This window comes from Ambystoma mexicanum, chromosome 10 (assembly GCF_040938575.1).
Source record: "Ambystoma mexicanum isolate Mex_15411 chromosome 10, UKY_AmexF1_1, whole genome shotgun sequence".
In the NCBI taxonomy this organism is placed as follows: Eukaryota; Metazoa; Chordata; class Amphibia; order Caudata; family Ambystomatidae; genus Ambystoma; species Ambystoma mexicanum.
The window spans coordinates 1,652,032,976-1,652,048,966 of NC_090932.1; the positions used below are offsets into that span (position 1 = coordinate 1,652,032,976).

Here is a 15,991-nt window from a genome sequence, read left to right on the forward strand (position 1 = left end):
ATATGTCAGCTCAGAGTGCCACATTTTGGGTGGATTGTCGGGGGTTCAGCAGCTTCTGCAGACACCAGGTTCTCAGCATGACCGTGTTGCAACACACTGCCGTTCCCAGCAATAATAATAACAGGTACTATGACAGCATTTAGAAACATCAGGGAATCCAGCACGCATCACTATATAAAACCCTAATATTATTAAAACTATCCAAGCCAAGGCCACAAGTCAGAAAGGTCTAGAGAGATTTCACTCACACGCCCCTTAAAAAGATGTCCAATCCCCTTTAGCAGAAGTAGGGAGAACGGGAAATGGAAGAAGAGGGCACAGAAGGAGGGAGGGAGGCAGGATCTGGGCCATGATGTGTGAGAACATGGGCGACCCTTACAAATGCTCTGTCTTTATTGGTTGGGAAAAGCCAAGAGCCTGGAGCAAGGGTGACTTGAGGAAGGAGTAACTGCACCTACAGGCAAGACAAAGGGCAAAAAGGGAACAAACAGCATCCGCCAGCTCTGTTGAACTGGTGGAAACACAGCTCTGGTGGATTTTAGGGAAAGAAGGAACAGGCTTGTTAATCCCCGGTCAGCCTGGGGCTGGTCCAGTATCTGCACTCAATGGCTGGACACGGATTGGGAAACCACTTTAGCATCAGCATTGGGAATTGGCCAACACAGGCTTCCACTCATGCGCAGAGTATGTTCTGGTGACCAGGACTCCAGTGAATGGCTCAGAGTTATCAGAGACCTAGGAAAGGGGAAGACTGAGTCTATAGGCGAGTTACCTTGGTTGGGGAGCCCACTATAGTGGGGAGCGGGCTTCTCTGCATGAACTCGGACAGCTTGGGGGAGGAGCGCATGGGCCGGCCGGACTGCACGCCATGAATCTGCAGGGGCTGGCTGGCCTGGGTTGGCATCGCCGGCCGCACCACCGGGTCCGAGTACTGCTTCCTGATGGACTGTCGGCCGGACTGCAAGTCAGACAGGTTGGGCGCACTGTGCAGGCGGCTGCCCATCCCATGGGGAGAGTCATGGGGAGAGTATTCCAGCACGGAGGCTCCTGGAAAGAGAAAGACAGCAGTAGTTGGAAAGAATTGCCAAGCCTCTTCATCCTCCCGCCAGGACTCCGGCTTGCACAGCTTCTAGTTGAATTTGTCAAATCGATTTTATCGCAGTAGAATTCATCCAAATTTAGTTTTTTACTGGATATAAATATATGTAGGGGGAGAGCCCCCACCTACATTAATGATTCACCTAATCCCCCCACCCCCATATATTTGCATAGACATTTGTGGTGAATACATTTAATGATTTCTTCCACGATGAAATGTGCTGCGGCAAAACCTCCCTCTCCCCTTGCACCTTATGACACCCCTCACCGCAGCTCTCCTCATTGCTGCACGTCTTTGCCCCCCCTTTATGCTCCCTCCTTGCACTGCTCCTTCAGTTAGCAGTTTGCTTGGAGCTCCCTCTCTTAACTGCTCCCTCCTGGATGCATCCTGTGACCTCCTGCTCCGAGCGCCCTCTCTGTGCTACCCGCGGCATGCACCCAGTGAGCGCGGTCTCACACTTATGCTGCAGCCGCCCTGGGGCCCACCATGCACACTGCAAGGTACACTTATCCTCCATCACATTTGCGCACTTGCACAATCGGAACGTACCATGCCTTGAAGATTGTCTATGCCTCAATGCACCTCGAAAACTGCAGAATCGTCGTCAGGCCCATTTACTGCTGTCTACACTGTCAATTGTATTATATGCACTTACTCTGCCTGTGCAGACTTGTATTGTTCAGAAACTCAAGGGCTCTGAATGACTGTTGTTTTTTCTCCTTGTTCCCTCCCTCTTTGAGGGCTTTAAAACACTTGCCTTGTGTATAGGCGCTTTACAAATAAACATTACCATACCATAACCTGAGCGTCCTCTGTACACTCATTCTTATGCAACTGCTTGGAGATCCCTCTCTGCGCTACTCCTTATCTCTATGCATGCACTGCGAGTTCCCGCCCTGGTGAGTTTCTATCACTCCCCACCATCTCTCCTCCATGCAGCGACCCCTGTGCTGGTTGCCCTCAGCCCTCGCCTTCATCCAGGCTGCCTGCAAGCTCTCCAGCAAGTGCACCAAGCATTCCAGCATGTATCAATGGTCCAGTGTGCCCCCCTCCACCACAGTGTTATGGGGCGTCATCTGCAGAAGGTAGGGGATCATTCTATATCCCAGGGTGTGAGGTGCATACCAGGCACGGGGTTCCTATTTCTAGATTCTGCGCCCCCTGGGGAGGTGCTGAGAGACGGGCCAGGACGCTCCGGAATGGTGCCCACTGGAAGGGAGACAAAAGCAAAAAAGCACAACGTTACAGATTGCTCTTCTACACGTAGCACACGCAACAGTGGGGAAGCAGAGCACCCCCCCACCACCCACCAAACGTCTATTCTACAGAAGGTTTGGAAAAGGCCTTTTCATAGGATTGGCAACAAGCTCTATGCAGCCTGGAGACGGCTACACTACCAATATTGCCTACAAATGCCCCAAACGACATTGTGGCGTACGCTTTCAGATGTCACCCATGACAGCCAACTACCCGCTTACCTACGAGGAGGTGGCAAAAGAACAGGGCAGGATGGTAATGCCCCAGGCATGATGCCTGTGTGTCTAATTGTCATTGAATGCCTTTGGAATTTAAAGATGAGCACAGGTTACTATTCTGAACAGGGTCTTAATTTTAGGTTCTGGTTGTGGGGCCTTTGCGCTCCTCCTTTTTTTCTTACTATTCATTTTTATAGGATGCAAACAGGGCAACACAATGTGTTTGAGCACCTTACAGTCGAGACCCATTAAATAAATCAGGGACTGGATAAGAAAAAGAAATACATAGTAATGGGAAGAAGAAAAAACATGTTGAGTAAAAATGTTAATGTTAAAGGATATTTATACCGAGCACTATCACCACCGGAATGGTCCCCTGGTTCTCTGGCGGATCTGAAATAAAGAGGGCAGGGGGATGCGGGGGAAGAGTTAGTGGGGATAAGTGGGAAAAGTGCAAGGGAGCAGTGATGTCCTGTTGGCAGCCGCAGCCTGTTGGCTTGGGCTTGGGGTGTTTCCTGGTCGGCAGACGTCATGTGCTGTTGTGTGAGTCTATGTGTGGTTTGTTTTGTTGTTGCTGTGTAGTGAAGTTTGTGCGGGTTGTTGTGCTTATAGGTTTTGGTTGTATTAGTTTAGAGTTTGAGAGGTGTATGCAGAGGGGTGAAATTGTTAGCGGGTTGGTAGACTTGGCCTGGCTGCTTGGGAGCAAGGCGCTAGGCTTGTATTTCTCAAGGTGGGGTGCGCAAGCATTTCCAGCTCTTCATCTAGATCTGTGACCTATCGACACCCCTGAAGCCTTCCCACTAGTTGCCCACCCATAATCATAGACCATGTTAGAGTTTGGTCCTGCCCATCTTGGTCCGATCTGTCTGTTACCATGGTAAGCATGAGTTTGTGGTTCAGTCTCAATCTAATTTGGTGGCATTAGCATGGGGTTTTATACTTGTCCTCGCGGTGGCAGTCTGTGTTTTATGAGATATTTCTGGTCTCTCGTTAATGTGGGGTTTTCCTTGGTCGGTTCTGGTGTTGCCTTTCTCATCCTAGTTTCTGTCATCCTGTTCTGTGTCTTTCCTGTTTGTCGTTTTATAATTGTTTAGGTTGTGTCAGTGGTATTGAAGAGACAGGTTTTTAGTAGTTTTCTGAACTGTAGGTGGTCTTCGGTGTTTCTTATTTCTTTAGGGATGGTGGTCCAGGTTTTTGCAGCCAGGTGGTAGAAGGAGGATCCTCCAAGTTTTTTTCTTAAGGTATGGTTTTAGTTTCGTTGCTTGATCTGAGAGGTCTCGTTGGCTTGTAGATTGTTACTTTCTTTTGCAGAAATTCAGCTCCCTGTCCGCTGATTGCCCTGTGCGTTATGCACATTGTTTTGAAGGCGATGCGTTGTTTGATTTGGAGCAAGTGTAGTATTTTTAGCGCTGGAGTGATGTGGTCTCTTCTGGACAGTTTGAGGAGGAGTCTGGCTGCTGTATTTTGGATGCATTGTAGTTCATGAGGTATTCTGGCATCCCGAAGTAGAGGCTGTTTGTGTAGTCAATTCTTGACATGATGAGGGCGACCATTGTGAGCGTTTTGTGGGTGAAGGAGAGGAAAGGTAGGATTCTTCTTGTTGTGTGAAGGAGGAAGAAGCATTTCTTAACTATTGCATTTATTTGTGGTTCTAAGGTTAGGTTGTTGTCCATTAGGACTCCCAAGTTTTTTTACTACCTTATATGGCGTTGGCGCGGTTCCTACTTCTGTCGGCCATGGAATGCAGGTGGTGTTCTCTTGATTATTGGATATGATCTTGATTTCTGTCTTTCCTGGGTTGATTTTCAAGCTGTTGGCGCTCATCCAGTTAAAGACTTCTTTTAGACATTCGATTAGGGTTGAGTGGTCGGTTTGATTATCTTCGATTTTGTAGATAATTTGGGTGTCGTCTGCGTAGTTGTAGCATGTGATTTTGTGTTTTTTGAAGATTCCGATTACTGGAGTCTAGTATATGTTGAAATATAGCGGTGATAGTGAGGATCCTTGTGGTACTCCACAGTCGTTAACTCGTGGAGTCGATTTGTAGGGTTTAAGCCATACTGTTTCTGTTCTGTCTGTTAGGAATGATTTAGTCCAGACTAGTGCCAGGTCTGTTATGCCTATATCTTCCAGTCTTTTGGTTAGGGTGTCATGGCTGACTGTGTCAAATGCTGCGGAGAGGTCGAGCAGGATCAGGACAGAGGTTGTGTTTGAATCTGTGTTTGTCTTGAGGTCGTATCAGATGGACAGTAGTGATGATTCTGTTCCTCTTGCGGGTCTGAAACCGACTTGTGCTTGGTCCAGCAGGTGGTGTTCTTCTACATATTCTTGGGTTACTTTGTATACGTAGGTTTCTAGGAGTTTCGTCGGGTAGGGAATGTTTGAAATTGGTCTGTAGTTGGAGAGGTCTTCCACATCACCACTTGTGTTATTTAAAAGTGGTTTGGTATATGCTGATTTGAAGGATCTTGGTACTGTCCCTGTTGCGAGGGAGAGGTTTAGGAGGTTTCTGAAATATTCTGATGGTGTTCCTTGTGTAAGGATTGCTTTGTCGATGTCAGGGGGGCAGGGATCCATGGGTGATCCTGCTTTCTTGCTCTGTTTTACGAGCTTTGCGAATGCCTCGGCAGATATTTCAGGACATTTTTTGAGTTTGTGTTGTGGCTCTTCTTTAGGTCCAGTTGGTTGAGTGTTATGATGATTGGTTGGTTTGTTTTGGATGATTTGTCAGATATCGTTGATTTTGTTCTTGAAATGGCCTGCAAGTTTGTTGCAGAGTTTCTCTGAGGGGATTGGAATTTTGTCGCAGCCAGGTGGGTTTCTTATTTCCTTAATGATGTTGAACATTTCTTTCTGTGTGTTGCTGGCATTGGTGATTCTGTCATAATGCCTCCTCTTCGCTTTTTCCATTTCTTTCTCTCTTTCTTGTTATGGTTGTATTCTTTTCTCCATTCCAGTTCTATCTTCTTCTTGTTCTTTTTCATCGTTCTTAGTAGCGGGGTGAACCATTTTGCCATTGCTCTTTTTCTCGAGGGAGTGAATGGTTTTTCTGGGGCGATGTTTTCAATTGTATCAGCAATCCACTTGTGTAGTAGCTCTGCTTTCCCGTCTAGGTCAGCCATCTCTATTAACACAGGGGGGATTGGGAACTAGGCAGGAGCCCCATTGACAGCGTAAAGGGTCTCGGAGGTCTTGTAAGTGGCCAGCTATCCATTGAGCATCAGGCTGAGTTTGGTTTCAGATGTCCTTCCGGAGACAAAGAGGCGCATGCGCACACACCCATGGCGGTATTATCATTTCATCTGAATGGGCTCCCCCAGAGGCATGCACAGAGGAGTCTGCTTGGGTGGTAGGTACAGTGCTGCAAGACCGATCCTTGGAGCAGGGTGGCACTGCCATATCCGGGCGGTAGGTACAGTGCTGCAATACCGATCCTTGGAGCAGGGTGGCACTACCATATCCCGGTGGTAGGTACAGTGCTGCAAGACCGATCCTTGGAGCAGGGTGGCACTGCCATATCCGGGTTGTAGGGACAGTGCCACAAGAGCGATCCTTGGAGCAGGGTGGCACTGCCCTATCACAAGCCCAGACTCCAGTGGACTCAAGCCTCCTGTGTGGGCCCATAGAGCCATAGGCACAGCCACTCAGGCTTAGGAGTGTTAAATGCCAGCCACTGAGAGCTGTCTGGGCTGCTGCCCAACATACGGTGCTTGCCCCAACGCCCTACCGCCAACCCCTCCCGTAGTGTAAAGTGACTACGAAGAATCTCAGATTTGGCTTTCTGCTAGCCCTACTCGTCCCCCACTAAAGGTTCCCCACCTGCCATGAGCTCATGGTGACCCCCAACGTGAGGCATTATTCAAAGATCGGTTTAGGTTTGAAACACTCACAAAAAGCGCCTTGAAGAGCTGCCTGCACAACATCCGGAAGGGATGTTGTGTTGTGGCTCACGGCCTAGATATCGCCGAGCCTGCCTGGCTCACGCCCATAGAGAAAGCAGGTGAATAGGCTGGTGACAAGTTCTATGATATTATTTTCAGGAACTGTCCTAGTGGCCACAGTGTTCACGCCTGAACACCATCACGGTGATCCCAGAGCTCACTGTGGCTTGCACAATAGCATAGATAGCACTGCCAGGGATGTTTACAAACTGTGCTGAAGCTTGGCTCAGAGCTGGCTTGGGATGTGTAGCAGGGACTCAGAGAGGGCCTCTCCGACTGCTCGGCGCTCAGTTCATCACCCGGGGGTCTTACCTTGAGGAGATGGCACGAAAGGCTTTGCACCTCCAAACGACAGGCGCCTTGAGGTAGGTGCAGCAGGCTCAGCATGGAAGGGCGGGGAGGCACCGGCCTTCCCGAAACCCAGGGGACTTGTGCTGCTTGATCTCCGAACCACAGCAGATCTAAGGAGGAATACAAGCAATACAGAAGTCACCTACATCTGACCATGCAAAGAAGGCCATTGGCTCGTGCAATCATTGCAAGTGGCAGCGTCTATACTCTAGCACCTCAGACAGTCACAATGCCCTGTGCCTGACCAAGCATGGCTCCCTGGCTCTGTGTGCCACATGGAGGGTCACTCGGTGGGCTGCATACCTCCTGTAGCCAGTTGATGATTGGCCAGGGGATAAATGGGGGAGGGGGAGTTCCCCGAGTTGCTCTCCTGCGGTCCCCGCCACTTGGCAGGGGTTCTATGGCATTCCATCAACTACATTTCCTTGGTGGTCTTCTACTTTGACACTTCTATGTTCACTTTTTCCTTTTAATGGGGTCCCCCATACATCTGCTTCTCCCTGCCCCGCACCACACCGCACTGCCACTCAAACCCCCATACTAGCCCAACAATATAAAAAGTAAAAAATAAGTCGACATAGAAGAGTCAAAGAAGAAGAACCCAAATTCATGTTAAAGCAAAGCCTACAGGAGCCTGAACTGGACAGCTATCCTGCCAGACTATTGAACTTGGAACGTCAAGGCCTCTCCTGTCCAAACAGATAATGAAGAGCACTGTTTGGACAGCCTAGCTAACCCAGGGTACCCAGCAATCCTCCAGCTTGATTTGAACGTGGCAACAAACACAGTAACTCAACCCCCTGGAAAATATTTACTCAATGACCCAGCCTCAGAGGACACACTCAATGACCCAGCCTCAGAGAGGACACACTCAATGACCCAGCCTCAGAGAGGACACACTCAATGACCCAGCCTCAGAGGACAAACTCAATGACCCAGCCTCAGAGAGGACACACTCAATGACCCAGCCTCAGAGGACACACTCAATGACCCAGCCTCAGAGGACACACTCAATGACCCAGCCTCAGAGGACACACTCAATGACCCAGCCTCAGAGAGGGCACACTCAATGACCCAGCCTCAGAGAGGGCACACTCAATGACCCAGCCGCAGAGAGGACACACTCAATAACCCAGCCTCGGAGGATACACTCAATGACCCAGCCTCAGAGGACACACTCAATGGCCCAGCCTCAGAGGACACACTCAATGACCCAGCCTCAGAGGACACACTCAATGACCCAGCCTCAGAGAGGACACACTCAATGACCCAGCCTCAGAGGACAAACTCAATGACCCAGCCTCAGAGAGGACACACTCAATGACCCAGCCTCAGAGGACACACTCAATGACCCAGCCTCAGAGGACACACTCAATGACCCAGCCTCAGAGGACACACTCAATGACCCAGCCTCAGAGAGGGCACACTCAATGACCCAGCCTCAGAGAGGACACACTCAATAACCCAGCCTCGGAGGATACACTCAATGACCCAGCCTCAGAGGACACACTCAATGGCCCAGCCTCAGAGGACATACTCAATGGCCCAGCCTCAGAGGACACACTCAATTATTCAACCATTCAACCTCCTGGGAAACACTCAACTCAGAGGATACAATCAAAGGATACACCCAGTGTCTTAACCTCTGGAAACGCACTCAATGCCTTAACACATGGAACAGCCTCAATGACAAGCTAAGGGGGCACACATCCACTCCACCTACATCACAAGACACAATGGGGCTCACAACGAGTTGGCCGGTGCGGAATTAACGTGCCGGTATTAACATTTACATATTCATATTAATTCATACATCGACTCAAATTATTAGGCAAACACCCAATGACTCAACTTCTGAAAACACATCCTTTCATGCAACTCTCAAGAAGCCCACACAGTGGTTCGAATTCACTGGATACTCATTGTCTCACACACTCAATAACACAGCCTAAAGGAGTGCACTTAATGCCTCAAACCTTTGTGGGACACTCAACGACTGTCTCAGGATACCATAGCTTGTCTTCTATATGCATAACAACACACCGCATTAAAGGCGTGCCGTGTGTATGTCACACAGATCCAAATAGCCTGGGCTGCACTGTAATTCTCAGACGTGAACCACAATCGCTCTGAAAAACTAAAATAATGAATAACATCTTACCAAATGCCTTCTCCGATCAGCGACAGGTGTGAGACTACTAACAGAGCCACGCGCATCCCTTTCCATCTCTTTTGCTCAGCGGCATGTCCAGCCACCCATCCAATCACAGCGTGGCAAAGTCTTAGAGGCAGGCCCTCTGTAGGCCTTGCACGCACTGGCTCCATGGCCACTGTTAGAACTTAGATGATGGAGAATACCACTGTCTGATGCTTATGACCTCAAGGGTGCCCGCTGTACTAATGGTCTGTGAGAGAGGACAATGCCTATCCCCCAACATCGGGTAATAATGGTGGAACCCAATATGTTTGGCGATAATCTAGATCTTCACACTTGCTTATGTTCCACCAGCTGTGGATAAAGGAGAGAGTGGAGTAATCATGTTACGGCCCATGCTCCTGAGCACTTACCGGGGTGGTGTGTAGTGGTTTGGAGACTGGTTACCATGTTACGGCCCATGCTCCTGAGCACTTACCGGGGTGGTGTGTAGTGGTTTGGAGACTGGTAATCATGTTACGGCCCACCCTCCTGAGCACTTACCGGGGTGGTGTGTACTGGTTTGGAGACTGGTTACCATGTTACGGCCCATGCTCCTGAGCACTTACCGGGGTGGTGTGTAGTGGTTTGGAGACTGGTAATCATGTTACGGCCCACCCTCCTGAGCACTTACCGGGGTGGTGTGTACTGGTTTGGAGACTGGTTATCATGTTACGGCCCATGCTCCTGAGCACTTACCGGGGTGGTGTGTAGTGGTTTGGAGACTGGTAATCATGTTACGGCCCATGTTCCTGAGCACTTACAGGGGTGGTGTGTAGTGGTTTGGAGACTGGTTACCATGTTACGGCTCATGCTCCTGAGCACTTACCGGGGTGGTGTGTAGTGGTTTGGGGACTGGTAATCATGTTACGGCCCACCCTCCTGAGCACTTACCGGGGTGGTGTGTACTGGTTTGGAGACTGGTTACCATGTTACGGCCCATGCTCCTGAGCACTTACCGGGGTGGTGTGTAGTGGTTTGGAGACTGGTAATCATGTTACGGCCCACCCTCCTGAGCACTTACCGGGGTAGTGTGTACTGGTTTGGAGACTGGTTACCATGTTACGGCCCATGCTCCTGAGCACTTACCGGGGTGGTGTGTAGTGGTTTGGAGACTGGTAATCATGTTACGGCCCATGTTCCTGAGCACTTACCGGGGTGGTGTGTAGTGGTTTGGAGACTGGTAATCATGTTACGGCCCATGCTCCTGAGCACTTACCGGGGTGGTGTGTAGTGGTTTGGAGACTGGTAATCATGTTACGGCCCACCCTCCTGAGCACTTTTTACGGCCCATGTTCCTGAGCACTTACAGGGGTGGTGTGTAGTGGTTTGGAGACTGGTAATCATGTTACGGCCCACCCTCCTGAGCACTTACCGGGGTGGTGTGTAGTGGTTTGGAGACTGGTAATCATGTTACGGCCCATGTTCCTGAGCACTTACAGGGGTGGTGTGTAGTGGTTTGGAGACTGGTAATCATGTTACGGCCCACCCTCCTGAGCACTTACCGGGGTGGTGTGTACTGGTTTGGAGACTGAAGGTTCTCCTCTATCCGCCTGTAGTTTTGAATCTGGGTTGGGACGGGGATGGGCACCGATTGGCTGGATTTGCTGCCTGACAGGTGGCTTGCCCTGCTGTGAAAAGAAAAAGAAAGAAACTTGAGTTGAAATCAAGCGCTCCAATTCAGACTCCAAGGGGTAACAGGTGGCTCACGAAAGCCTTGGAAATATCGATCTCTGGTAGATAAGCGCAGCAGTTAAGCACAGCACAGCTCTGCACAGGTCATCCTTTCTATCCCTGGATGCCAGCATCTAACAGCTTACTCGTCATTCTTCCTTCACATTAGAATTAAACCAATAGCCAACAATGATCCATTTCTCTGGGAATCCATCCTCAACTGCCGAAGACCTCCTCTGATCTCTGGGATTTGAAGCCTTACGGGCTCTCACAGCACCGTTTCATGATAAAAATACTTAACTCCAAATCTGTCCACATTGCCCTTTTCTACCCACGCGCTCATAACAGTTATCTCCTGGAGTAACTCAAATCCTCTTCTCTTTAGATCTACTGCACATAACCTGCGCTTTTACCGAATTCTTAGGCCCCTCTTCTGGCAGGCGGAGTACCTGAAATCCTCTTCTCTTTAGATCTACTGCACATAACCTGCTCTTTTACAGAATTCTTCTCCCCAGTCTTCTGGCAGGCGGAGTATCTGAAATCCTCTTCTCTTTAGATCTACTGCACATAACCTGCGCTTTTACAGAATTCTTCGCCCCCAGTCTTCTGGCAGGCGGAGTACCTGAAATCCTCTTCTCTTTAGATCTTCTGCACATAACCTGCGCTTTTACCGAATTCTTCGCCCCGTCATCTGGCAGGCGAAGTACCTGAAATCCTCTTCTCTTTAGATCTACTGCACATAACCTGCGCTTTTACAGAATTCTTCGCCCCCAGTCTTCTGGCAGGCGGAGTACCTGAAATCCTCTTCTCTTTAGATCTTCTGCACATAACCTGCACTTTTACTGAATTCTTCGGCCCCTCTTCTGGCAGGCGGAGTACCTGAAATCCTCTTCTCTTTAGATCTTCTGCACATAACCTGCGCTTTTACCGAATTCTTCGGCCCCTCTTCTGGCAGGCTTTGCTGAATCAGAATGGTGTCCAAGCGCTCAGTGGCTTAATGTCTGAGATTCACAGACAGCAGGGGCTATAGATCTTTCAATGTCTCTGTGTAGGCTCTGCCATGGCTTACACACGCTCCATGGTTTGGAGGAGTATTTGAGCTGCATAACCTGGAAACAAAGCTATAAAACAACTGGTAACTTTGCATCAAACTCATTCTTTGGGAAAGGGAGAGGTCAGAGAGGGAGGCTTCGTCAAAGAAAGGAGGATGCTATGCACAGGTGCTGGTGTGGCCTTCTCAGAGGCCTTGTTTCAGCCTGAATCAGGCTCGTTTTCTTACCCCGACGGGCTGGACGTGCTGCTGTAAGGGGGCGATGGCGATGGGGTACGGGCCTGGATATCCAAGCCGGCAGACGTGACCATGGAGCTGCTGCTGGGGGAAAAAGAAACGCGTGTTATTGTCAGACTCATGCAAGGTCACCAGCTTTTTGTGGGCTGGGGAGGTGGGGTATAAGATAACTCTAGTTCAGGGGGGTTTGGTAAGCAAGTGCTTGCTGGGGCGTGGGGGAAATGCTAGGTAGTATGTGGCCGAATAAAGTATAGTAGTGTCATGTTGACAGGGACTACAAAGTGTTGCTACTCTCATGGGCAGAGGCAGCACACGCACTTTTAAATTTAAAGATGCCTTGCACTTGGACCAAGGGAGGGTATCTTAAGTAAAATCAGTTCAAGTCACTGGGGGAGGAGGGAGAGCTGGGTGCTGGGAGCAAAGTCCTCATTTTACCAGCTGCAGCTAGTCCTTTGCGCCTATTGGTCTCTGTGTGGAAACATTTTGTCTAGCTAGGATCCTAGCTAGACAATAGGATCCGATTTGACCCACTCCTCCAGGAGAAGGATATAATGACAGAGATAGGAGAGGCAGAGGGAGAGGGAGAGGGGAAGAGAGGGAGAGAGACACAGACACACAGAGGGAGAGAGAGAGAGAGAGATGTGGGTAGAGAGGGGGAGAGGCAGAGGGAGGGAGAGGAAGGGGGAAGAGACAAGGAGGGATAGAGGGGGAGGTAGAGAGCCGAGAGAGAGGGAGGGGGGAGAGAGAGATAGGACAAAGTGACAGAGAGAGGGAGTGAGAGAGAGGGGGGTAAAGAGGGGGAGAGGCGGAGGGAGAGGAAGGGGGAAGAGAGAGAGGGAGGGATAGAGGGAGAGAGACAGAGGGGGGAGGGGGAGAGAGGGAGAGAGAAACAGAGAGGCACACACAATGATAGAGACCGCCCAGAGACAAGCATGTGCTGATGTGATGCCCATCTCTGGGCTGGGCATTGTAGCAGCCAGAACCGGGTCTGAATGGCCTTTGCAGATGCCTTTCTAGGGAGAGTGTTCCCTGGAACCCCTCCAGGCTCATTATGACGAGTAAATGCTTTACAGCTATTGGTTTACACTTCACAGCCTGTAATGTGCATTCCCTGGAGAGGGTTTTGCATACACATTGTACTGCAATATATTGTGATGTGCTGGGACATTCCCCTCCCTGCCCAGGCCCTGCTGGTCCATGCTCTAGGCCATCTTTACCTAGTCTAGGGGTTTACACCTGTGGCTCACCAGATGGTGTGGCCTACTAAAACATCTGGAGGGCCAGAGGTGGCGGGCCCTGGCACAGAGGACTCCCAATACTCATTTGAAAGAGGAAGCAGACAATGTATTAATGAAACTACTACATCACTGCTGGCAACTTCACAAATGCGTTTTTACATACAAAAAGCTTGTATTGTTCTACATTAAGACTCCCTCTCGGACATGCCATGTCAGGGCCACATAGCGTTCACTTGGGAGTTTAAGAGAGAAAGCAGCCCCTCCCGATAGTGTATAATCTGGCAAGGACAGGCCCATGCAAATGGGGACTCTGGCAGATTGTGAAATGACGCAGCACTGCCACTTACCCGCTGTACATCAGACAGTCGTGGGTCAGTTTCACTGCGCCTGCCTCCGCCGTCATTTCACCTGGAATTCATTTCAAACGAGGACACATTAGCCAGACACAAGGCTCGCATCATTGCTGAAAGAAGTACTCAATAATGCATTTAGCAAAACCTTAAATGCTTCAATTACTAGATGGGTGCAAACGCGCACTATGCGCATGGGAGTGGCCATGTGACCACCTGCAATCCCATTCACGGAATCACACGCGGACAATTCATACAAGGCACCCATGACCGTAAAGGGCTATTGAGTTGATCACTCTTAGATGTTCAGCTGTTCCTTTTGGAAGAGCAATAGTAGTGACATCATCAACAAACACCGCTGACCTCGTGTGGCAGCAGCTCGACCTCCTCGGACCCCTCCCTCTTTCACCAAACACCGCTGACCTCGTGTGGCAGCAGCTCGACCTCCTCGGACCCCTCCTTCTTTCACCAAACAACGCTGACCTCGTGTGGCAGCAGCTCGACCTCCTCGGACCCCTCCCTCTTTCACCAAACACCGCTGACCTCGTGTGGCAGCAGCTCGACCTCCTCGGACCCCTCCCTCTTTCACCAAACACCGCTGACCTCGTGTGGCAGCAACTCGACCTCCTCGGACCCCTCCCTCTTTATGAGCACATTGTCAGAGTATATGACTCACTCAGAATACATGCATGAAGGCACTTCAGAGTTCACGTTTTAAGCCGCATTTCATTTGTCCTCACCCGAGGGGCCCTGTTCAGGTCACCTTGGGTGCAATAGGTGGGCCCCCGGACCTCACGGATCGTTTAGTTTGACTCATAGCGCTGGCTGTGAATGCAAGCGAGCTATGCTTGAGGTTAAACCTGTGGCCTCAGCTTTAAGATGGACATGCGGCACCAAGGTAGAGATCGGCGGACACTGTACACGGTTATTGACCCAATGTGCTGTCCAGTTGATCTTTCTCAGCTCCTCCAATGCTCTTTAAAACAGGTTGGTCTAACCACCGACGCGACAGATTGGTGACCACCCAACTCCCATCATGCTCTGGCCTCCAGGAAAGCTGCTCTGCGGGCCAAGGGACTGATCGGGATCAATGCTCACCTGCCACACTGGGTCAATTCTACGGAACTGGTGGATGGTCTCATCCTTGCAAACAGAACATGGGTACCAAGGAAAGTGAGTGGGAGCGAGTCAAAGAAACCGCAAGCAGTCACGCAGGGCTCAGTTGGGAAGAACTCAAGCGTAGCACTGGAGTTCTCTGGGAGAGGGAGGGTGAAGCCAAGTTCTCTACTCGCGACCCAATGCAATAGGCCAGCAAAGATCATCAGTCAGCAGAGGCATCTTCTACACCCAGTGGGAGCACAGAGAAGGTCGAACTCAATGGGCTGCTGCCTAGCAACCTTTCTAAAGTGCCTTCGAGTCTTCATGCAAGATGATTCGCAAAAAAGACCACTTTGAGCCTGCAAAGGGCTTTCTGCAACTTCCGTGATTGTAGCTCCCTAGAACACCTCCTCAGGGGCCCCCAATCTAATCCCAACGTAACAGACTTTCTTCTTTCCCAAAGCGAGGACCAGCACAACTTTACAACTAGATTTGCTACGGACTAAGGCCATATCCTTGCGCGTTTGGGTCAGAGTCCTTGGATAACACAATCCTACTCTAACCAAGACTTTTGCCCCGCAGATCTCTGAACAACTTGTTCACTACTCAAGTTAAAGCAAACAGCTCGTTACGCCGAATATCTAAGTGTGGTTGGCTTTACCGGACTAACACACAGGTCGGTTTTTCCAATCCCCTGCCTCAAAGGGGTCCGCTTAAATGGGGCCTTGCAGGGAAGGCCTCTTGGCACTTTAGGGGGGGGGGGGACTGTGGCACTGGTGCTACCACCCCTGGTTTTGACATATTGTAAAACCATGTGAAATCTGCCAGAACCATCAGGAGGTGGATAAGGTTTAGCATATCACCTGGGATGGACTGTTTGGCACGAGTGGCCAGGCCCACTCCGAGGTGCTTGCCCCCCCTCCACCACCCGTGTGCTGGTAGTGGTGTGCTGAAAGTGCCCCGAGGAGTGGGAAGGCATCGCAATGTATAGATGCAGACCTCTCCCCGGGAGGACCAGCGGTGGCTGGAATAGGGATGCCCCTCTCATTGAAGGAAAGGCCAGGAACTCAGCGAGCAGTGGCTGGCAAAAATAGCACGTTCCGCCCAGCATTAAAGGCAGACACTTCCAATGGATTAACCTGCTCATGCCCCTTACTCTGCTCCTGAACAGAGCCCTCACCTGAGCAACAGAGGGCGCCGATTCCCTCTACTGCTCATGCCCCTTACCCTGCTCCTGAACAGATGCCCTCACCTGAGCAACAGAGGGCGCCGATTCCCTCTAC

At 50.3% G+C, this 15,991-nt stretch overlaps 1 protein-coding gene across 2 annotated transcripts in view; it reads right to left on the bottom strand.

The window, feature by feature from the left end:
• ULK1 (unc-51 like autophagy activating kinase 1) overlaps nucleotides 1-15,991 on the bottom strand; it is a 278,755-nt gene that overhangs the window by 55,554 nt on the left and 207,210 nt on the right. The window contains exons 14-19 of one of the 2 annotated variants that reach the window (XM_069620071.1): nucleotides 13,608-13,668; nucleotides 12,014-12,103; nucleotides 10,566-10,691; nucleotides 6,828-6,976; nucleotides 2,225-2,308; nucleotides 773-1,047 (exon numbers count right to left, since the gene is read on the bottom strand). In XM_069620071.1, the coding sequence (XP_069476172.1) occupies nucleotides 773-1,047; nucleotides 2,225-2,308; nucleotides 6,828-6,976; nucleotides 10,566-10,691; nucleotides 12,014-12,103; nucleotides 13,608-13,668 (785 nt within the window). Of the gene's footprint in view, nucleotides 1-772; nucleotides 1,048-2,224; nucleotides 2,309-6,827; nucleotides 6,977-10,565; nucleotides 10,692-12,013; nucleotides 12,107-13,607; nucleotides 13,669-15,991 lie in introns of both variants that reach the window. The other variant, XM_069620070.1, reaches the window with a different exon arrangement.